General features: G+C 49.9%; 1 protein-coding gene across 6 annotated transcripts in view; it reads left to right on the forward strand.

Moving 5' to 3' along the window:
- The window catches only part of AGPAT4 (1-acylglycerol-3-phosphate O-acyltransferase 4), a 123,039-nt gene that overhangs the window by 97,603 nt on the left and 1,502 nt on the right, over nucleotides 1–23,934 (forward strand). For all 6 annotated transcript variants that reach the window (XM_087425058.1, XM_087425061.1, XM_087425060.1 and 3 more), the window contains 5 exons: nucleotides 9,203–9,364; nucleotides 10,159–10,312; nucleotides 13,504–13,606; nucleotides 15,511–15,586; nucleotides 21,858–22,056. In XM_087425058.1, coding sequence (XP_087281184.1) covers nucleotides 9,203–9,364; nucleotides 10,159–10,312; nucleotides 13,504–13,606; nucleotides 15,511–15,586; nucleotides 21,858–22,056 — 694 coding nt within the window. The remainder of the gene's footprint in view (nucleotides 1–9,202; nucleotides 9,365–10,158; nucleotides 10,313–13,503; nucleotides 13,607–15,510; nucleotides 15,587–21,857; nucleotides 22,057–23,934) is intronic.

Raw genomic sequence — 23,934 nt, forward strand, 5'->3', positions numbered from 1 at the left:
TGCCCTCCATTATAATAAATAAAGAAAGGTAAGAAAGGGATGTACATATCTGCCACACAACGCAGGGGGCTGAAGAGAGCCACAATAAAGGGTGGACGTGCTCACTTGGGGCAGCAGGTGTGGGCAGGTAGGGGTGGTACCCAGTGTGTTTAACCTCAGACCCGGCAGCATCCTGGGAGTCCTCTGTCATTCTGAGTGTCACCCCTTCATTTGGGTCCTGGAGGTCCAGGGGAGGAGCTGGAGGTCCAGGGGGGTGAGTTTTGGTGTTTGGGGCGGCTCTGTTGACCAACCTGTAGGGAAGAATTTCAGTATTTTAACAGCTGGTATAACATTTCGGTGCTTGCCAGCACACTGAATGCTGGCTCCCAGGGGTAGAGGAGCCTTCCAGATGGTGATGACATTGGAAGCAGGCCTTGGAGAATGGCATGATTTTAGGAGGGGATGAGAGATCTAGGGGAAGGGATACTTAGGAGGCAAGGAAGGGAGGTGGGAAGGGGCCTGAGGGAGGTCAAGAGTGAGGCGCCCACTCGGTGAGGATGTGACCAGTCGCCATGGTCCTGGGCTGTGCAGACAGACCCTCCCCAGTGTGGGTGGGGCCAAGTGTACCCAGTCGCCCTCCCACACAGCCTCATTTCACTGGCCACCAGCTCTGTGTCTCAAGGTCATTGTGGGGTGATTTTGGAGTTACTGAACCAAATCAGAAAGCAAGGTCTGGGCGTCGATGCTGCTGTTTGGCTGTCCTCGCCTGGGCAGAGGTAGTGGTCTGCACGGCCCTCAGTAAGACGACTCACAGACGTCATAAAACCCTAGTAAGTCACTCAGGAGCTGAAACAAGAACCAAACCCAAACTGTGGGTGTTCTGACTTAATTTTGCCAGGATGTGACCAGTCGCCATGGTCCTGGGCTGTGGTTATTAACATTTAATACGATTCTTTCTGTGAAAGATCACACATAGCTGAAAACCAACATTTCTTAAAGTTTGATGATAAAAGGCTCACTTTTCTAACTAAAATTTTTCAGCAGGAAAAATGGCAATGCAGATTTGTTTAGAAAGTCCACGTGAATGTTGTTTCCTATAAACCTCCATCCATGGTAACATTCCCCCAAATTGTAGGTTCCCTGTGTTTTATTTTCAAACATGTAAAACTTAGCAAAACAGTGGATGCTCTGAAAGATGAATCTATGCCTTCTGTGCTCACGTATTAAGAAAAATTTCTTTTTCCCTCTACTTACTGCAGAACAGTTCTCTGATAAAGTAGCAGGGGAGAAATAGATGTTGTACGTAAAAAAAAACAACAAAAAACAAAAAAACCCAATCAATGGCTTAGAGTCCCACAGGTGCAGACTTGAACCCTGGCTCTTGAGTTGACCAGCTCTGTGACCTGGGGAAGGTTATCTGACTTTTCTTAACCTCAGTTAATAATTCCCATTTCCTGGTGGTGTCAGGGTTTAATGAATAGATAGGATATAATGAATAGACGTCAGGGTTTAATGAATAGATGTAAAGGTTTAATGAATATAGTGAAATATCCAGTTCAAGTGCCTGGCACAAAGTTGGTGTGCAATAATTATTAGTTTCCTTGACTCTAATTAGTTTCCCTTCATTTATGTTTTCTCATTATGAAAAGTAGGATACAGTGTGGAGGACAGAAGAGAAATCAAATGTTTTACTAACTGGGGTTTAATCAGCTGCTCCTGCACTGGATCCTGGGCAACTGAACGTCCCATCATTTTCGTGCGGTACAAAGCATTGTTGCATCCGCCTTTATCCCGGTTCCTTCATACATCCATGCCAAGTTCCCTTGGGCTGCAGAGAGATTAGAAGCATCTAGATGTGGAGAAGGGTTTTATGTTTTCCTTTCCAGCTGATACACCTGCAGCTGTGGTTTGTCAGTTGATGGGGCAGCTTTGCACCACCCTCAACGCCCGGATCACGAGGACGTGTAGGAAAGGCTCCCCCGACCCCCTACTCCCCGGTTAATCAGCAGCTCTGTCCACACTGCTCTCCAGAGCAGGCAGGGACGCCCCTTTTTCCTCTGAGTATTCAGCAGTTAGGCCAGGTGTGCTGGGATCTGGATTATACAGACAAGGAGCCCGAGAGAATGGTGGCGAGGTGAAATCCCTTACAACTCAGGCAGCCAGGTGAGCCGCTGGCCGAGGACGAAGTCAGCCGCTCATGGGAAGTGCAGCCGCACCTTGAGTCCGTAACTGAATCCATTCCTGGAAATGTTAGCATGCGCTTTATTTTTAAAAGCGTAGTCCCGAGATGACATACCAAGGTCTTCTTTTTTATTGACCAGAATCGTCTGGCAATGTCTTTAACAAGCTCAAGTAGGATCACACCGACCGAGTGTAAATCCAGGCCTGCTTATGGCAGCGATGCCACTCAGCTTCTCCCTCCGCCTCATGCAGCCCTCAGCAGCTGCGCAAGCCCGAGGTGTTGGCTCTGGGAGCTGACTCCGCATTGCCCCGTGACTGCTCGCTCAGCGTCACGTCCATCTGCTACCTGCTCAGGGCCCTTTCCTGCCCCCATCTTCCTGTGCTTCCTTCACTGTTTACCAAACACCCACATGTGGAAGGTGCTGGGCACAAGGAAATAGCTCCCTTTACCTTCTGCCCTTGCAGAATCGTCTTCCCCCACCCCCGCCCCTGGAATCCTCCTGCTCTGTCTCCCTGTCTGCCCGCCTTGGAAGGACTCAGCCTGGCCTTTCAGAGCAGAGGCTGGGGAAGGGCCATGAGGGTCTGCGCCTGGGAAGTGGGCACCGGGCCTCGTGCAGCGAGCTCCTCACTCCTCTGTTTTGTCCTGGAGCCCTGATCCCACGGACCTGAGTCACATACCCCACATCCAAGAACCTCTGCATTTGTCCCCAGTGCCCTTCCTCCTCCTACTCCACGTGTGCACACCAGTCACACCAAGAACAGTTCAGGGCTTGGTAAAGGGAGGGATGCGGCCAAGTGGGGGAAGACATGGCCAGGAGCCAAAGAGCTCTGAGCATTCTGCTCGACTTGGACAAATGACATATGTTTCTTTCCAGTGTAAGAGGGAGGAATTCTCAGAGAGAGCTTTTGTTTCATGTTTGTTGTGTGCATTTCTCCCGTGGCTGTGACTAATCGTGGAACAGTGTTCATTTTGTCTGGGGACTCTCTTGAGATTTTTCTGCAAGTGTAAAGTCCTAGCATTTTCCTCTTTAGCATCAGAGAAGGAAGAAAGGAATGCAATGTAAGCAGAATGAGGCCACATGTGTGTTACCCTAGTTGGCACAAATTGCCTCTCTCACCTTTTGATACACACACACCCACACGCATACACACAGACACCCCTGGTTCGTTATTTTGAACTCCAGTCTTATCTCTTGCATTTTACTGAGGCTAGAGACTTAGATTTCAGAGACACACGCTAGTCTCATCTTTCCTTTCTTGCACCCATCTCTTTTGCTGGAGAGCATTCTGTTCAACAATTTATTTGAAGAATTTTGTGGCAGAAGTAACATAGAAATTTCTAGCTTTCTGCTTCTCTCTTCCCACTAGACTTTGAGACCTCAAGGCCATGGATAGTTATATCCATCTTTGTGCCCCCAGCGCATGGCACAAAGGAGGTATTTAACAAATACCTGTTGCATGGACAGAACCGTTTTGAGGTTAAAGTTCACACACCAAAATAGAGAGTGAGCTGCTGGTTGACTTGCTAGTCTTCTATCGTGATGCGGCCGGACAGCATGGCTGGTCTCCACTAATCTTAAACATTGGCAACTGTGTCTCTAGCTCATAGTGAAGAAAAAATTCAAAGGGTTAAAATGTGGATGTTTTAGCCTGCTTATTATGAAGGTCTTACTTGTTTTCAAAGTTCCATTTACGATACCCCATTCAGGTATTTTATATATTTAGTAGAAATAAATGACCTTGGGTGAACCCAAATGAGTAACTGGTGACCATACTGGTAAACCTTCAGGAACGGTCGTATGTTGGGAAGCTGGGAAGAGATATTTATGCAAACACCACCTTGACCAGGGACCATCTTGCTGACGAGTCTCAGTCCCTAATTGTGTTCTCTACTGGTCCCTACGGAGTGGTTAGAGGAGGTGGGGGCTTCATGGAAAGGTGACTACACAGGATGCCCTACTGGTTCTAACCATCCTACAAACCCAGCATCAACACAATATTTTCATCTTATCAATTGGCTGATAGCCATGGGGGAGAAAAACCTTAACTAGAAAGTCCTGATTCTGCTCATTTTTCACCACTGAGGCTGTGGAGCTGAGAGACATGAGGCGAGAGCCACACAATTTAGGGTTGGAATCACCAGATCTCAGTGCATCCTAAGGCAGTTCTTTCTAGCACCAGATGGTCTCTGCACAGGGCTTGACCAGTTGGCTGGAGGTGCTAACTTTGGGATTCAGGGGGCTGGCTGCTTCCCTGAGCAACTGGGTGGTCCCGACTATGATTATGGGCTGCTTGATTAGACTGACTGGGCAGCTGTGATAATTCTCAATTTCTCTCGCTCTCTCTCTCTCACACACACACACATGCTCAAAAGTTTCATAAACTTAACTGTAGAATGTGATATATGACAGCGACTCCCTACAGCGACTGGAAAATGACCAGGCAGTACATCCCAGCCCCTTGCATCTGTGAATTGCTCTGTGCTGCCTATGAGCATTTTTTATTTTCTGGATACGCTTGTGTCTAGATGGGTCTGTTCATAAGTCGAACTCATCAGTAAATCCCCTCAAGTCCACCTTCAAAATAAACTCAGAATCAACGAAATTGGTTTATTTTCTTGTACATTCTCTCTAAAGGCATGGACCATCTGCACATGGAAACCTTTGCTTGGCCTGGGAGAGTCATGGTATCGATAGCATATTGAGTTTCCTGGAGGACTGTGAGCATATTTGAATAGTAAGTTTCCAGGCTCTCGGTCATAAATGAGTTAACGCCTGAAATCTCTTAGCACTGTGCCTATGAGGGAGTACTTTGATAAACGTAACCTAAAAGAGACATTCAGCCACTGTGCTGACTCGTGGTGGTATTAATAGCTACATTATTCAACCCCTGTGTATCAGGTTCTCAACTCTATGCTTTTTGTATATGTTTCCATATGTTATTAAATCTGTACAGCAACACTTTGAGGTAAGTATTACTTTCCTCATAATATAGCCAGGAAAAATTGAGGCTCAGGAAGGCTAAGTATCTTGACCGAAGTCACATAGCTGGGCCATGGTAGAGCCTGGTTAAAACCAGGACTGTCTGATTCCACAGCTTCCCACAAAGTCCTATTGTCCCTGCCAAGGAAAGGAAATCGAGTAAAGTTTCTTTGATTTGAAAGATAAAAGTTTCTCCTTTAATGTTTTAAAACATTTCTTATATCAAGTAAACATGATCAACATCAAGGCCTAGGCCTATTGATGATACCCCGAATTCTAAGGTTGAAAGATGTATTAATTCAACATAAACACAGAAATGTCTCCTCTGTTCCTTTTGATCATCAAAAACGAACATGCTGGTTTTGATCCAGAGCCTCACTTATGTTCCAGAAGCAAATGGTCAAAAATGTGCTGACGTCAACCACTTCTTAAAAGTGGCATCATTAGAGGGACACTGCAAAATATCCTCCTGATAAAAAGCAGGAAAATCTAACAAAATTAAAAAGTCACTCCTAATCTGACCACCCAGCTATAGCTACCATTATTTTTCTGTTTTTACTTTTTTTCATACAGTCATAATCAGACTGTAGACTCAGCTTTGATTCCAGATCTTTTAAAAATTCAGTATTATATAATAAGCATTTCCCCAGCCGCTAACTATTCATAGAAAACAAATATTAGTGGCTCTAAATCAAAGGGTGACAAACTTTGTCTGTACCTGGCCAGATAGTGAATATTTTAGGCTTTGGGGACCACTAGCCTCTGTCACAACTATTCAGCTCAGCCGTTGCAGCCTGAAAACAGCCATAGGCAATGCTTACATGAAGGAGTGGCTGTGTTCCAATAAAACTTTATTTATAAAAACAGGTAGCAGAGCAGATTTGGCCCTCGGGCTACAGTTTGCTGATTCCTGCTCCTGAGTATTACATTACGCACTGTACGGTGTAGCATATAAGCCATAATTCATCCAACTGTTCTACTGTGGGACATCTGAATGGTTTTCAGTGCTCCATCTAACACGGTAAGACAGCGATGGACACGTAGACTCTTGAGGTCCCCTCCTTTGGTCTACACATGGATCCCACGTCACTGCCAAAGTTGCCATGTCCTTTTAGCAGCAGGCCATCCAAGGCCAAGCACTAAGACCCTCTGGGTTCTTGTGGGATGGAACCATTAATAGGAAGTACCCCTGAGAGGACTTCTCCCCCGAAAGCAGCTGTGACTGACTGCAGGGGACCACTCGCCTTCCCAGACCCAAGGCTGCTACTTTAGCACATGGTCCACCTCTTGGCCATCCATCGGATCACCTTTCACAACTCCTTCATATTGCCACGAATTATTTTTGGAATGAGTTCAGGAATATAAAATTTTTAAAAATAGTCCTAACCTACCAAGAAGATAAGTTGAGTTCATCGGTGAAGATTTTTGTTTTCATTTTAGAGGCTGTGAGTAGAGAGGGGACTGAAACACAGGTAGCAGGGAACATGAGCACATCCCCGCTGACAGGAGGAGCGTCTGGGGGAGGGGGCCTCCCACGCCTGGACCCGCCAGTGGACACAGAGTGGATGGGCTTTTAAATGGCTCCTATGGGGAGAGTGGTGATGCCCAGGCAATCTGTCATGCTTCTGAGTGACAGGCATTTCCTTCTCATTTATAGCATGAGAAAGCAGGAGGCAGGATAATTAGTTCACCCTCTTAGGACTATAAAGTAACTCCATGTTGAAAAGAAAGAAGCTGAATCTAGAGAGATTTTTAACAGTAACGTGACTGATGCTCTGGACTTCTCGAGGCCGTGGTCAGCTCGAGAGGTTCAGAAACCCTGATTCCAGTGGCTTCAGCCATGAAGACGTTCCGTTACCTCAGACAATAGCAGGGCTGCAGCCAGATGCCTCCTGGGTTGGCGCAGTGTCCCCAGTGGCCTCGGCATTCTAGGCTGTTGTCTGAGGGTCCCCACATGACAGTCAAAGCTGTGACACATTGAGCAACCGTGTTCATGGCAGGGAAACCGGCCGGGCCTCCAGGCTGTCTCTTTTTCTCAGGGAGCAGTATCTTCCCCAGAAGCCCCAGGACATATGCATCCCCAGAGGACCTCTGAGTCACCTTGGTCAGAACTGGGTCATATGCCCACACTAAGCTGAGGGGTCCAGGGGAACCCTGAGCTGGGCTGGCATCCCTCATGGTCACCCCCAAGCCTGAGCATGTTGCCTTTGGAACAAAATGGAGAGTCTGTAATGAAAGAGGAGGGGAAATGGCTGTTGGGTAAGCGGCCAGCGTCTGGCCGAGGGATTTGATGTTCATTAACGTTTATCATGGACATTGGCCTCCAACAGACAACCTGGCCTAAATGCTCAGCTTCTCCCACTGTTAGCTGTGTGATTCTGGGCAAGTTAGTTAACATCTCTGAGCCTCAGTTTGATCATCTGTACAATGGGTGCCTATTCCTGTTGGTTTATACTTGAACGGGATTTATATAAAGTGCATAGCCTGTGGCACATGGTAAGCCCTCCTCCCATGCACAGGGAGTCCTCTGACCCACAGGGACTCGCCTCCGGGTCCTCCGGGGGTGGGCCTCTGATTTTTTTTGGTTTTTTTTTTTTTTGGTGAGGAAGATTGGCCCTGAGCTAACATCTGTTGCCAATCTTCCTCTTTTTGCTTGAGGAAGACTGTCGCTGAGCTAACATACATGCCAATCTTCCTCTATTTTGTATGTGGGATGCTATCACAGCATGGCTTGATGAGCGGTGTGTAGGTCCATGCCCAGGATCCGAACCTGAGAACCCTGGGCCACCGAAGTGGAGCACGTGAACTTAACCACTATGCCACTGGGCTGGCCCAAGGCCTCCAATTTTGTGGCTCAGTTCTCTGCAAGAGAGTTTGAGTGTTGGATTTGTGGGAGAAACAAAAAAACACCCATCAAAACACGGAGACTAAGCTCAAAGGTGTCTGTACTTTTCTTTCTTTGTTGTTTTTTAAAGGTAAAGGAAGAAGTGGCCGTTCATGCCATTCTGGGGTCTCCACGGGTGGGTCAGGGGACACGGCTGATTGCCCCTCTGCCGAGCTGTAGCTTCTTGGTTGTCGAGGAAGAGAGGAGAGATGGCCTTGCCGACACATCGCTCTTCTTGCCTCTGGGCCTCCTGGGTTCAGGGGCATAACCCAACCCTAGTCACTAGGGGATCAGCTAAGGCTGCCCTGACCGTCCACATTACAGCCTGTGGCATCTGTGCCGTTAATTGACTGATGATGGCTATTTCAAGGAGCGTCCTGGCCAATTCCAAAATTAAGGGTGACAGATATAGAACCCAGACCCACTAGATCAAAAGCTGTTTTGGTGTCTCCCCAGCCCCCTCCACCCGACTGAATCCCTGGTCGTTCCCAGTCTAGCGTAGGCTGTGTAGCCTGGCACAGCTGGTTAGGGGCCCAGCCTGCTGGTGGGCCAAATCCTTGCATCTGGAGCAGCCTCGGGCCATCTCTGGCAGATGCCCAGGCACCACTTTCAGCCTTAGAGCTGAGCTGGTGAGGGGATGGGTGGAGAGTTCCCAATGGGAGCTGGTGATCTGTTTCACTCCCAACTCCACCATTTCCCAGCCGTACAATCCAGAGAATCCTCTGGGTCCCGTCTCCTGGTCGTAATGTCTCCCCTGCCTGCAGAGCCAGCAAGTCTGGATTGAGTGAGATCTAGGGGAACAGTTTGGTAAACGGCGTTACCAACTGCATGATGGGCTTAGTGAGGAGAAGTGATGGTGACCACCTGGAGACCCTTGGAGGACGACCCGAGCATCCCCGAGACCCTCAAATGTTCCTGACTCTTGCTGGTGCCTGCCCTCCCCCATTGAGGCCCAGGCCCCTCCCTCCACACCCCAACACAGGACGGAGTTAGCACAACCTTGACCTCCAGGTGGGGAGGCTCTGGGGTCAGTGGCTTCTTGCTTCACTGTGTTCCAGAACTGTCCCCTTCAGCCTTTGGAGTGCACATTTTCTTTTTCTAGTAACATCTCCAAGAGCCACGGGAGACAGCCCCATTATCCCTTTCACGGACACCCCGGCCCCCTTCTCTGTTGCAGGGCTCCAAAGTCCTGGCCAAGAAGGAGCTGGCCTACGTCCCCATAATCGGCTGGATGTGGTACTTCACGGAGATGGTCTTCTGCACGCGCAAGTGGGAGCAAGACCGCAAGACCGTCTCGCAGAGCTTGCTGCACCTCCGGGATTACCCAGAGAAGTATTTTGTACGTAAGGCCCAGAGCAGCCTCACCACACCCGCACCACACCAGCCCCGATGCACAGCCCCCGGAACAGCCTGACACGCCTCCCGCCGCCCTGCCGGCCTGCCCACGGCCTCCCCCACTGCGCGCACGCTGCCTTCATCCTGTCTCTGGGCTTACTGGTGCAGACAGAAATCCTAAGGAAGCTCCTGTCACTCACACACACACTCAGGATGCTCTTCTTACACTCACACACATTCACACTCAGGATGCTGTTGTCACACTCACTCATTCACACTCAGGATGCTCTTGTCACACACACATATACACTCAGGATGCTCTTGTCAAACACACTCACACTCAAGATGCTCTTGTCAAACACACACTCACACTCAGGATACTCTTGTCACACTCACTCATATACACACAGGATGCTCTCATCTCACACACACACACACACACACACTCTCTCCTCTTCTTTCTAAGTATCCTCAAATGGTAAACCCTTTGTCTCCAAAGCTCATGAGAACCTTGAACACACGAGACACTGGGCAGCAAGAGGTCCATGCGCAGAGCCATGAGCAGAGGAAGGCGGGCCTCTGGGCCCCACCCAGCTGCCGGGCCATCCTTGCTCTGGCCATTCCCTAAGGGCTCCTGTAGGACCGTGTGTGACTGCAGTGTATGAAGGGGGACGGCGTGTGACTATGGGATGGATGGCGTGTGTGACCCTGGGCATGAGTGTGGCCATAAGGCTGTGTGTGAGGGAGGGCTGTGTGTGACTGTAGGACCCTGGGTGACCACCACCCTGTCCCTTCCAGTTCCTGATTCACTGTGAGGGCACCCGCTTCACAGAGAAGAAGCACCAGATCAGCATGCAGGTGGCTCAGGCCAAGGGGCTGCCCAGCCTCAAGTACCACCTGCTGCCGCGCACTAAGGGCTTCGCCGTCACCGTGAGGAGTTTGAGAAATGTAGGTAAGGAAGATCCCGGGGTCCCCGGCCTCCCCACTGCAGCAAGGAAAACCAAACCCCAGCACCCCCGATACAAATAGCTTTGTCCTTGGCTATGCTTCCCAGTGACTGTGGCTAGGAGCTAGGAGGGGACAGAGGATGGCACGTGCACACCTGGCATCAGAGGTTCGGCCACTGCCCGCTCTCTCTCACACACACATTCACACACACACTCCACAGTCACACACTTACACACACACAGGCTGAGCTAACACTGCCCTCTACTGCTCAGTCCCGGTACTGCAGGGCTGTGGGGCCCGTGTGGATGCCCAGGGTCCTCACCTGGGTTCAGCCTGGCCCACACCGCCCCCTCCCCGGGGTAGCCCAGGTTGTTGTTGTTGTTTTGTTTTTGTTTGGCATTTCTTGCCCATCTCTTGGCACCAGCTGCCTCCAGATGATGACCTCTGTGACCTTGTCATCTGTCTGAGCTGACCCTCTGAGTTTGGGTGAAAGTAGCAACCCCAACTTCTCTCCGGCCTCTGGTCACAATTGCTCTGTCTTCTTTCTAGTCCCCATCCCTTGGGTTCAGACAGACCCACTTCCCTTGTCCCTCGGCTCCAAAGGGGGCGGGAAGGGCCACGCCCTGCTCCAGGGCTGGCTCAGGCCTTCCTTAGTCCTCCTGGTGCCAGGCTGTGTGGGGGGAGAGGCTGGGTGCAGTCGTGGAGGGAGAGACGGGCCACCGGTCACCTGGCTCCTGTCGCCACGTGGCCTTCTCCCCTTGGCCTGGCCGGTGGTTCTCCCATCGACCTGTGAGGCCAAGGGCACGGGGCCCCAGCTCCTCCCAGGCCTGCGTCGGGGATCTGGGTTAGATAGTGCGGGTGTGGACGGCGAGGGGTCTCCTGTGGTGTTGCCCACACCTGGGGTCTGGCAGGACCTGTGCAGACGCAGCCCCACCCAGGCCTCCTGTTGGGACCTCTGCAGCGATGGGGCCCTGAATCTGCGTTTTTAACCGAGGCCCCACTTCCGCAGCCACTGCAGTGGGGGTTTAAGAACCCCATCCGCGCCCCCTCCCCCAGCCTGCCTCGCTTTTCATCCGTCCCCGCAGCCTGCCGCCGTGCCCTGGCCGCTCCCCATGTCCCGGCTCTGACCTTTGTCCCATTACCTGGTGGACTCGTTTCCTCTCACCCAGCTTCTCATCGCTTCCTTCCTGCCCCACCTTCTCCTGGTCACCACGTTTCCTGACTGCTCCTTGCTGGCCCCGTGCCACATGCGCCACCCACAGACACCACCATTTCTGCTCCTCACAGCACCCGAGCATCCAGCGTCACTCCCGGGGAGAGGGAGGAGAAGCGGGTTCTGGAGACTTGGTAGCTTACTGGGGTTTAGCAGAACCAAGGGCCTCCCAGGCATGGCCGCCTGGGCACTCCCTCTCCACGGCCCCGGCCTCCAAGAGGAACCACGTCACCGAGGGGCACCAGCTGTCCTCTACGAACACGTTTTATTCTGGATTTGCTCTAAGGACTAGGACCTGTCTATAGCTGCCCCTGTCTGCACGCCTGACCCCAGCAACCAGGGCCAAGGATGCCCACCTGTTGCTTATCCCTCCTCTGACCTCCCAGACACAAGTTGCTTCCATTTTGGCCATCCGGCAGAGTCAGAGAGTCAGGAGACCCAGCCATGGGGGCCGGCTCCTCCCTCACTGGCTGTGTGAGCCTGGGCAAGTCACCTCACCTCTGATCCTAAGCTTGCTCCTGCAGGAAACTTCTTAGGGTTGCAAGGAGGGTTAAACGAGGAATATGTGCAGGACTTAGCGTCAGGTCTGGCACATAATGAACATTTAATCAAATATTGGCTGAATGCCCTTTACTAGGGGTAATTTTAAGTTTAAAATGCCTGGAAAATATAACAAACATGGGGTTATTTTCCACAAGCCAGATTTTTCCGGTCGGTGACGCCTCTCCCCACCAGGGAGGATAGTCAATCTCCAGCCCCGAGGAGGATGGGAGAGTGGTCTCGGTTGCTGGGTCAGGGAGTGGCTACCCCCAGGCACTTGTGCAGGCCAACAGGAGGGATTCCCCTTGGCTAAGATGCACTTGAGCTGTCAGAGCACCACCTGTGGACCCCACATGGACGGTGATTTTTTTTCCTTATTTTCGAATCTTGGTTCTTCATATTCACAGCCGGACCAAATGACTTTCTACCCTCCTCTCATCCTCCGATGCACTTTATTAATAGTAATTGCACATATGCAAAGCTCTCAGTAAAGTACCAGGCTCACAGTCTATTGAGCACAGACAAGGGGCCAGGCCCGTGGGACCTGCTGACATTCGTCATCTAGCAACCGTGGGACGGAGGCATCAGGAGTCCCGTTCTCCCGGAGAACTGGGCTCAGGGAGGCTGAGCGGCATGTCCAAGAGAAGATCCCGTGGTTGGGAAAAGGTGGCCTGGGTTTTGCACCCAGGCTGACTCCAAAACTCCTGTTCTTTCTACCGTTCAGCCCTGTCTCCCTGACGTGGCAGGAAGAGGCCATCTGTTTCCACTCGGCATTTCTACACTGCTGTTCACTCACTGTTCATTCATGCATCCTGCCAGCCTGCCACCCAATGAGCATTTATCGGGCATGGGCCAGGTCCTGGGGCTGCGACAGTGACTTCTGACATCACTTTGAATATATTGACAGGTTAACCCACCAGTCAGTAGACCTATTAAAATCACAGATTCTTGTTTGTTCCTCAGCCATGTTTCAACGGACTATAGTTCAATTCCTTAAGAAGTTTCCAGTATCTTATTCTAGTTTTGTAGCTGTCTTATTTTCTAGAGGAAAAAATGTGCATAGAATGGTCATGCAGCCGTAAGTCAGACACATCCTCAGAGAGTATTCTCCAGATTGCTTCATCTTACTATTGCTATTTGTTTAAATATTTGCATTTGTTGTAGTCATCTCAATGGGACACTGCAGTATTACTTTAAACTGGTCTGACCTCAGTCATAACTCGGTTTCCCATTACTAAGTGGTAGTGTGCTTTTCTGATTACAAAATGTGTCCAGTGTAGACCATTTGGACAACAGAGCAAGCATGAAGAAGAAACCAGTAACGTCCTCATTCCAAGATAACCAGCTAGCAATTTGATTATTGTTTTCCAATGTGTGTATTTACAAAACAAATTTGGGTTCACACGCTCTATACTGCTTTGTATTTGTTTTATTTTTTATAGTTTCAGCTGTATATGACTGTACACTCAATTTCAGAAATAATGAAAATCCAACACTGCTGGGAGTCCTAAATGGAAAGAAATATCACGCAGATTTATATGTTAGGTAAGTTGGCTCCATTTCCTTTCCAGAAAAGAGAGGGCCGGCTTCAAAGTAAATAAATCACAAATGACCTACGGACCTTCTTCCAGGGAAATCTATGTAATATTTTCTTGTCTGCAGTCTGTATTGAATTGAACTTGTTCACAGTCTGTAGTTATATTATGAACTCCAGACAGACAGGCACACTGTTGCACATAATCAGGGGAAGCCTCCTTTCCTCCCAGCTACTTCCTGATTCTCTCTCACCATCATCCTTATCACGGAGCTCAGGTTGGACAAATGGAAAACAATATTTTACACAATCATTTTGAGACTGAGTGTGACAAGATGATTTTATTGACCCCTTTTCTTGGAGGATTTGTCAGCTACATAGAAATATACAGAGATAAGAGCATATATAATTTATAAGGCCGTCTAGAAGCAAATGGAGAACATTTTAGTGGTACCTCACTTATGTGTTATATTCCAAGCTATTACGATTTTATTGAAAACACTTTCACAAGACGTATAGAATGGGTCTGACCCTAGTCTTCTGCAATGTCATTGAGATTAGCGGGAAACAAGTGAAAGACGCTGCAGACAGTAAAACACAAATGTGATTCACACATTAAAACCCAACGTGACGGGGCTCAGGGATGGCACTGGCTTCTTGTGCGGGAGGTTGTCTCCCCCAAAGGCCAACCAAGATGATCTGAAGTGCCCACTACTGGAGATTAGCCAAGTGTTCTAGAACACTCTGTATGTGGCAATAACGTCAAATATGTTATTGAAAAAAGCAAAATCGCCTAAACTCCCACTATCCAAGTAAAGAAATAGTAGGCAGGCTTTCTAACTCTTTTCAAGAAACACATTTAGAGATCTGGTTTGCAAACCAGAGTAGATCAGAAACAGCAAAGAAGTGGACTATTTGTGGAAGAATATGTGCGAGCTTACAGGGTAATTTTTACTTATGTGAAAAACTTAGCTCTGTATAATACTGCCTGTTATAAGACAAAATTCCACAGTTTACTCTCTTAACAGGCTATAGTGAGATGGAAAACTTCTAAAAATGTCTATTAGTAAGTCATTGGGCCAGAGGGGGGAATGAAATGACCCACAGAAAATCATGATGGATGCAGAAATTTACATGGAAAAAATCAAGTAAATGAACATGCCATGCATTTTGTGAAATCACAAAAGCCAGCAACCTGAAAACAAATAGAAATATCTATGGAACAGGAAACATGGCCCAGTGACTTCTCCTCTCGTTCGGCATAGGCTGTTTGCAAGTGATGGAGCCTTCAGCCCTGACAGCACCAGCCCAGAGTCCCCCGGAATTTCTATCTCCCACTCGTGAGCCGAGGGTCTGAGCCACAGAGCCTGGTTTCTCCTGTCTAGGAGGAACATTAGTTCTCCAAGATACACATCCTTTTACTCAGCAAAACCCTTGCAGAAAGTCGGCCTCAAGACTGCCCACAAGGCCAAAGGAATCATGCAATGGGAGATACTTTGCCATTAGCGTTGTTGCCTGGCTGGGACAAGTTCCAGCATATTATGTCCTACACAGATTCTGTGTATGTGGGAGTATCTCATGTGGAAACGGAGGCCTTGTTTTCTACTGAGAGGCAAACGTCAGGTGTCTGGAGCCTTTCTGTAAAGTGGCAGGGAGGACGGAAAGAGGCCAGTGTCCTCTCCTGACCAAGTCTCTGTCTGAGTCACTGAAAGGGCCCTGGCTCGTTCCTTCCTGGGCCATGACTGCAACATGGTGGACATAGATTTCCCCCCTTTCTATCAACTGAATTACCCTCTTCACATCCACATGATTGCCGCTCCCTAAACAGAAGCCAAAGATGGCAAGCACTATTTTGAAATCAGGTTTGGGACGCCTGGCATTGCCCTCCTCCCAGTAGCTGCTCTCTGCTTTGCAGGCGGATTCCTCTAGAAGAAGTCCCGGAAGATGAGGACAAGTGTTCAGCCTGGCTCCACAAACTCTACCAGGAGAAGGTCAGTGCAGTGGGGGCGGCCCTGCAGGGGCTCACGGATCCACTTCTGGTGGCAGCTGTGGGTGCAGTGTGGGGGCCTTTGGGAACTGAGAGGGGCGGCAAGCCTTCTTCCATTGGGCGAGATCTCACACCCCAGTTATCGGCAGTCCTGGAGCTGCCGCTCTACTTGGCAAGAGGAAAAAGAACAGGGCAAATTATTTTTTACGGGCGCTTCAGAGAAAGAATGGAACTAGTTCATGGGTGTAGTGGACAGAAAGGAAGTAATGGCCCCAACAGCTGTGTCTATTTTCCTGTCTCTGGTCCTAAAGCAAAATATTCTTGAAGGTGTGGTGTTCTCTTTAGCCAGGCAGATGGTCTTGATGGCTTCTGGGTCCACCATTTGTTCACATGTGGGGTCTCAAAACATCACGGGCACAAGCAGGATGAAGCCCACAAGGCTCCACCTTGGCTGGGTTTGATCTGCTGCAGTGCCCCCCTCCTGTCTGTGCTCCAGCTCCCCAGGGACCCCCACTTTCTCTTTCCTTCCTCTGAGCAGGGCCTTATCTTTCATTGGTTTCTCTCCATTTTTATGACCAGGTCTCACTACCCAGTAAAAACTTATTTCTGATCCATCATACGTTTTAAGCCCAAACCAGTGCATTATCTAGAATCAGACACATTTGGCAGAATTCTAATTTCCTTTCATCAAATTCCATGAATAGACTGGCTGACATTTGCTTTTTCTCCCCATCCCTGAAGAGAAGATAATCACACAGAACTTTATGAGACCTCCGCTCCAGTTGAATAAGAGTTTTAATCTTGCCTTTGAGAATCTGTTAGGATTTCGGTCCAAAAGTCTTCCAAGTTACCGCCATCAAATTAAGTACAGACGCTCTTATAAATATGCTGTTTTTGGAATCAAGATCCTGATATTCTCTTAGCAAGAAGTGGCTCCTGTCTTCCCAAGGAAGTGTTTTTCCAATGATGCCTTTGAAATGCCACTCTGAGTTGGCCATTTTGGTCTCTTTTCCGGCTGGGTTATGGGCATAGCTCTCAGACTCCTCTTAAAGAGCGACGTTTACCTGTGACCAGAGCTGCAACTGTCCAGATGCCTAGGCCTCAGCCTCAGAGATTCCTACTGAGTAGGCCTGAAGTGGAACCTAGAAATGTGTATTTCTAGGAAGCTGCTTCTGACGCAGACGGTCTGAGGACTCGTGTTTGGAAACGCACTGCCTGACGCTTTTTAACAGCAGATGCCAAGTTATCGAGGTTCTGTGCTGATGCACAGACAGAGAAACACAAAACAATATAAATTCTTTCCCTCTGGTTTCCTGCACGAGGCAGCATTTTCCTTGTGCTGTTTTCTAGTTTCATCATTGAGGCGGTATAAAAAATGTCACTGTTAGCACAAAGAAAAATGTGCCAAGAAAAGGCCCAAGAAATGAATCCTTTCATAAAGAGCCACATAAACAAATCTACAACAAATGCAGGCCCCAAACTATCAAAGCAAAGGAGATTTTTCTCGATCTGCCCTTTCTTTCCTCTGTCCAGGCGTGAGAACTGTGGTCATGGTGTAAACCGGGCCTCCTTGGGCTTTTAGCAAAGAGGCCCCTTTCCTTCTAGATAAAGTCTCAGAATGTTTTTCTCTCAACTATGTTTGCATTAAAATGATAACGTTCAATTTGGGAGAGTTCCTCAAACAGCCACAGTTCAAAGCTCTTATGTTAGTGACGAGGAAATTAAGGTCCAGAGAATGATGTAATTTGCCCACATCTTCCAGCTCCGTAAGCAGAGCCAGGTGCCGGGGGCCAGGTCTCTTCTCCACACGGCGGCTGGGACGACAGCCCAGTTCCCTGCGTCTGTGAACAGACCTTTGAGGCTGGCCTTTTCCCTTGGGGGACAACCACTGACCAGTAAGTGGAAGTGGTCAGCAGTGCCACCAAGAGGAAATGAGAGTACATATCAAAGAACGATATGCATCCTACCCTTTCTGTGTCAGGAGACTAGATGTGTCCGGGGCTTTCCGTGCCAAAAATCTTGGTGCCCCACCAAGCTTGTTGAAGCAGGGCTCTGTTTTAATCATCATCTTTTAGATGTACGGTGTCCAAAGACAACTCTGTTGGCTTTGAGCTTGGGGTTTTAGGGCAGTTCCCAGTTCAATTTCACGGCCAAGTAAGTTTCTGCAAAATGTGGGAGGGAGTGGTGGGCAGCCAACAGGGGTGTGCCAACATGGTATTCTGTTCAAGCAGGGACACAAATAAAAAGAAATCTACCACTGCCATTTAAACACTCGCAAAAATAGGAAGGGTGTCATCTCTGAAAACAGGGCCATCCTTTAAGTGGAACAAGTTGAGCATTTAGAAAACGCACACGTTTATTACATGTCAGGGTTTGGGACCCCTGTTTGCTATAGAGGGTGTGACATGACCCTCACATGATCTCCTTGGGGACACAGGCAGCTGCCAAATGCACTCCATCTCAGGTTGAACCTACAATCCCAGAACCACTGTCCGCAGAGCCCTCATGGTTTCTCAGTTGTCTGCTTTGAACAATTTCTGACTTTTCATTTCTAACTTAACACAACTTAAACTTGTAGGGTGAAGTCTGCTGAAGGGATGAGAAATTAGCCATTAATGGTGCAAATTAAAATATGGGTGAAAGAAGCGACATTCTGGGCTGTCTTGTGGGTGTGCAGGGTCCACGGAGGCCAAGGTCGGAGTGGCTCTGTGTGGGGTGCAGAGCTGGGAATGTGGGGTGCAGGGCCAGCGGGAAAGGCTGCACTTACAAGCACTGGCCTTCAAGAATAAGAATTAAGGGTTTTGCAAGCTGGCAATCATTTCTTTGCTTATACTAAGGGTTTTGCAAGCTGGCAATCGTTTCTTTGCTCCTTGGAAGGGTGGCAGGATCTGGGGCTTGGCCCCAAGGCACAGTCCTTTGCAAAGGCCACTCTCAGGCCCGAGCTCTGGCTTCAGGTGCTGGAGGCCAGGTCTTTTCTCTCCAGGGAGGCTGGGACGCCTCCACCTGAGAATATGGGGAGGGCTGTTCTCAGACACCATCTCCCCTGCCAGACTCACTGACAAAAGAGGAGCCAGCTCCTTCTCTGTCCCTCCCTTTCTTTTTGTCTCTTTTCTTTTTCCTTCTCTTTTCTTCCCTCTCTCCCTCCTTTCTTCTCCAAGACCACAAGAGAAATTTTATTTTGCTAAGCCCAATGTTGGGCAAGCCCAGCCGGTCTGGCTGTGTAGACAGCATGGCCTCTGGCACCCTCCTCTCCGGGGCTTGGGTCATCTGCTGCTGACTGTACGCTCAGGGCATTCACCAACAGGATCTCACCCTCCTTCTGACTTTTGGGTTGGTGTTTCTGTCTGGAACAAACCAACTCTCCTTTCACCAAATACTATTCTCAATTCCAACTTAGGCCATGTGATGATCACACACGGAAACGAAAAATTAAAGCATCATAACCAAAGTCCCCTCCTGGCAGGGCAGGCTTTATTACAAAAGAAGTTATCCAGCCAGGAGAGGTCACAAACATCCCGCTGTGGGAGCTGAAGTCTGGCCCCCCACAGGCCCTCCGCGTCCCACCCTGCAAAGTAACAAAGTCACAGTCAGGAAGCCTGGAAGGCCAGCAAGAGTTACTACAGCGGCCATGTCGCTGGGTAACAGGGAGGGGTCCTGGGGTGAGACTTAGTTTTCTAAACAAACCAGAGAAAAAGAAAACTGTGCAGGGAATAAGAAGTCCTGCATCCTGCTGACTCCTAGAGAAGGGAGAGCTTGTTCCTCTTGCTAGAGGTGCACATAAACAGTCTTGGCCTAGCAAATGTCTTTCTAGAAACAAGACAGCAAAAGCATCATCGGTCCCCCACTGTAATGTTACAATAGGAAAAGGTGCTTAAGACCACTATGGAAAAGAATTTTAAAAAACGTGCCCATTTTTAAAATGAGTGAATTTTATGGTATGTGAATGATGCCTCAATAAAGCTGTTTTTAAAAAGGCATAAAAGTATCACCTCCTGGCTTAGTCCAGTCAGGCTTCTATAGCCAAGTGCCACAGACTGGGTGACTTATAAACAACAGAAATTTATGTCTCACAGTCTGGAGGCTGGGAGTCCAAGATCGGGGTGCCCACATGGTTGGGTCTGGTTACGGCCCTCATCCCACTTGCTGAGTCCTCACGAGATGGAGGGAGTGAAGGAGCTCTCTGGGGGTCCCTTTTATAAGGGCACTAATCCCATTCATGAGGGCTCCACCCTCATGATCTAATCACCTCCCAGAGGCCCCACCTCCTAACACCATCACACTGGGGGTACGGTACATTTCAACACAGGAATTCTGTGGGGACACATTCAGTCCACTGCACAGTTATCAGGCTCCGGGTGGCCCCCACTTGGGATGAGAAAAATCACCCACATTTCTGGCAGGGAGGCAAAGTGAGAGGCCTTGGCAGAGTTAGGTGCCATCTCTTGGGCATCCCACATGTCATCATCACTTCCTTGTAAGTCATCTGTTTAGGCGACAGGCTCTGTGTGCCTCAGTTCTTGAGGGTGGGAGCACCTGGCACATGAGTCGATTGTCCTATAGTTTCTTGATTACTTGATTTCCCCTGAGAACCTCCGGGCTCCCCTCAGCCTTTGTCCAAGAAGAGAGACAAGGAGGGAGGTCTGGACTCAGCTGGGGAAGGGGCTGCAGTGCAGAGCTCCTGAATCCCCAGGGAAGGGGTTAGAGGTTATCCAGCCCAAATGGCCCGTTTGTGGACTCATTTTAATAATGATTCTGAGTGGTCAAAAAACTGTATTATTCATAACCCCTGACTGGGAGAGAAGAAAAGTGTAATGTACTTTAGACATTTCTATCTCAAGTTGTTAAAGGAAAAAATTCAGCACTTAACATCTAAGTTTCAGGTGTATGGAAGCTCGTTTTCCAGAAAACTGGACTCCTTCAAGAACTGGGACATTACTAGGCTAAGATGGGTTGCAAACAGCCCGGTGCGGCCCAGCGTTGTTTTTGGCACACACGCTGTCAGCCCCCGGGGATGTTTTTACAATACTTGAATTAGTTGCTGATGTTAAGAAATGAGGAAACTCCCCATGGTTGTCTGACTCTGAATTCAATAAGGTTCAGCTCTCAGCCCTCGTCGTCACACGGCTGTGACCGCCCTGGGAGGCTGCTGTCATCCTGGTGCCACACTCTCTGGCCTTGTTGCCCCTCGCCCCCGGCCCAGCCCGGCAGCTCTCCCGGCTGTGGCCTTTCCTGGGTCCCGCAGCTCTGTGGGCGAGTCCAGCTGGGATGGGGCTCTGCTGCGCATCCACCTGCTGAAGAGCCTGGCCCTTGGGGGGCTTCCCGGTTCTTTCCTGTGCACCTCACTGAGCCTGATGTTGGGCCCGAGAGTGAATTTCCTGCAAACCACTCAGCAACACACAGGCTGGGAGATTTAGACGTGGATGAGCAGAATTTCTGGTATTTGGTTTCAGGTAGAGAGTCTGCCCCAACAAGTAAGGGCTGGACCTCTTGACCTTCTGGCTGTCTCGCTGGTCACCTACAACAGTTGCTTGATCCTGAGGAAGGAAGGAGGCCCAGAGAGCAATGCTGCTGGTGGCTGGCCTGGGCCAGGCACCGAGTCCTCCCGGGCTCGGCCTCCTCCGTGAGCGCCTCACCTCCCCCGAGCAGCACCCCCAGCCCGTTGTCATTGTGCAGCCTTGGCGTGCAGCCCGGGTGCCGTGGGGAATCCATGTGAACTGCGTGCTGAGGTGACAGGGGGGCGGTGTCGTGGGTTGGGTGCAGGGGCGAGCTCACGGCTCTGCCCGCTCCTCCTCCAAGGCTCAGGTTTCTACTCTGTTCTGTGATGTTCACTGAGGGCCAGGTTCAGTGCATCGTCTCACTTCATTCTCCCAGCGACCTGTTCTGGACAGGACTACTGCCCGTCTTCCAGACCGGCAGCCTGGCCTCAGAGGCTGGTCACCTCTGTTGGTGACTACTAAGCTGGTGAGTACTCAGTTGATGAGTACTAAGGAGCAGGCCTAGGACCAGACCCGGCTGACCTGGCCCCTAACTAAGCTCAAGGTCCTATACCTGGACTGAGCAACCGGGCTACAGCAGTCCTGCCTCTCCAGGTGTCACTGTGGGAAGGGGACAGCCAAACTCAGTATTGTGAAGACACATTAGGTGTCTGCAAGACACCTTCTGTGAGGTGCTGCAGACCCCTAGTTCTGCCGAGCCACAGTGGCCCCCATGTGCCTCTGGAGAGGCCTGCCCAAGCCTGGTGTCATGTCTGAGAGAGGTCCCCTCTTTGTCCCCAGGATGCCTTCCAGGAGGAGTACTACAGGACAGGCACCTTCCCGGAAACGCCCATGGTGCCCCCACGGCGGCCCTGGACACTCGTGAACTGGTTGTTCTGGGCCTCGCTGCTTCTCTACCCTTTCTTCCGGTTCCTGGTCACCATGATCAGCAGCGGGTCTTCCCTGACACTGGCCAGCTTCGTCCTCGTCTTCTTTGTGGGTGAGTGGGGCGAAACAGGCTCACGAGGAGCACCTAACAGGGGAGAGGTGGGGACGGAAGTGTGGTCAACTCACCACAGGTGCTGTGCCATCTGTGAGGAGAAGGCACAGCCTGCAGATTGACAGGGGAAACTCAATTTCAGGACTCGTGTTCAGACACACTGAGAATCCCAGGCTGGAGAAATTGCACATCTGGCTGTCCAGCTCTCGCCCAGGCTGGAGCTCCCTCGCTGTCCCTGTGGGATGGCCACACGGCTGCTCCGTAAACTCCTCCAGTGACGGCATCTCCCACTTCCCTGGCCTCTGCAGACAGCTCTGCTCGTTACAGTCATCTCCTCCCTGACATGAGGGAAAGCGTTTCCTGGAGCCCAACAGGAACTGACAAAGGCTCTCTGCCATTCAAAGCAGGTCCAGGCCCCTCTGGGCAGCGTGTGCTCCTTGGTCACCACACGCACTGACCTCGAATGGAGGTGTTCGGACTCTCAGTTTTCTCAATAACCCACGTTGGCTTTATTTGACCAGTAGTTTCCAACTGCTGCTATTTCTTCATAGCACCAAGCTTCCCTTGGTTTTTGAAATGGGGCAGCCAGGTGCCACTGCATTTGCTTCTCGCCCTATTAATGGGGGAACCTGTGCTTCCTGGAGCCACAGGGAAACTTGGGGGGTTTCCCTGGGAAAGGGAGCCCCATTGCAAGCCCCTCTGAATTAGCCCCGTCTCCCTGAGTCTGGGGAGGAAGGCGTCCTTTCCAGAGACTCTGGAGAGCGTGGGCAGAGGGCATCTCACTTTCCAAGACTGAGGAAAAACGGCGCGGAGTCAAACGCATGCAATGGTCTGTGTGTTTATTTCAGTGGACCTCTCTCAGTTATTCCTGCAAAACATACAGATGCTCTTGTGCTCACTGTAAAAGACCCAAACAAAAGAAATTGTGTATAAAATTGACAGTGTCTCAGGACAAAATTCCCCCTTTGATCCTGCTCCACAGAGATAACCTCTATTAACAGTTGGGTGCACATTCTTCCAGGTTCAGACATATATATATATATATATATGCATACATAAGTTCACACAAATGGAGTTTCTCTCACTCACTGTTTTCCTCTAATAAATCATGGCCACTGACACGTCACAACACATAAACCTATCTCATTCTTTTGGATCAAGACAACCAATTCTAGACTGTATGGTTGCAGTAGGCAAACTGGCCACTGTTCCTAAAATAGAACCTACTGCCATCTTTCTTAAAATTAAAAGCTACATTTTAATGTTAAAAATTAAAATAACACCCACTCTTTGTAGGAAAAAAAGTACAGAAAGAAGAGGATGCAGAAGAAAACCCCTATCTATGATGTAACTCCCCATGGGCAGGCCACAGGCCCCAGTGCTGCTGGGCGGGAGCCAGGAGTGCAGGAGCAGCGGTGGCCAGGGCCCCCAGGGGGATGGGCACAGACTCAGCATTTCTCTTGCAAGAGACATCATTTCTCTTGCCCCCTGGAGAAAACCACAGCTCCCTGGAGATGAAGGGTGAGAAGGGGCTGCCCAGGTGTGCAGTGACTGCCAAACAGAGGGCACATGTTCCCCGGGAGACACGGGGGTCTCCAGGAGCTTTGGAGGAACCAACCACTCTGTGTCTCCCCGCCCCACAGGCCAAGGCCTCATCACCCGCACGCCCGAGCCTTACCGCACTTTGCCCTGAATTACTCTGAGTTTACATCTTGTTCCTCTTACGAGGCCTTCGAGCAATGGAGTCCATGTTTTACCACTTCTTTATTTTCTGCAATATCACCATCGCTACTGCACAGAAGTTCCAATATTGGGACAAGGGCTCATGTCCCAACCTCTTTAAAGTTGGCCCCAGGCTGAAGTGTGCCCATCTAACTG

The sequence above is a fragment of the Ceratotherium simum genome, chromosome 38, assembly GCF_057802395.1.
Source record: "Ceratotherium simum simum isolate JZ-2026a chromosome 38, ASM5780239v1, whole genome shotgun sequence".
In the NCBI taxonomy this organism is placed as follows: domain Eukaryota; kingdom Metazoa; phylum Chordata; class Mammalia; order Perissodactyla; family Rhinocerotidae; genus Ceratotherium; species Ceratotherium simum.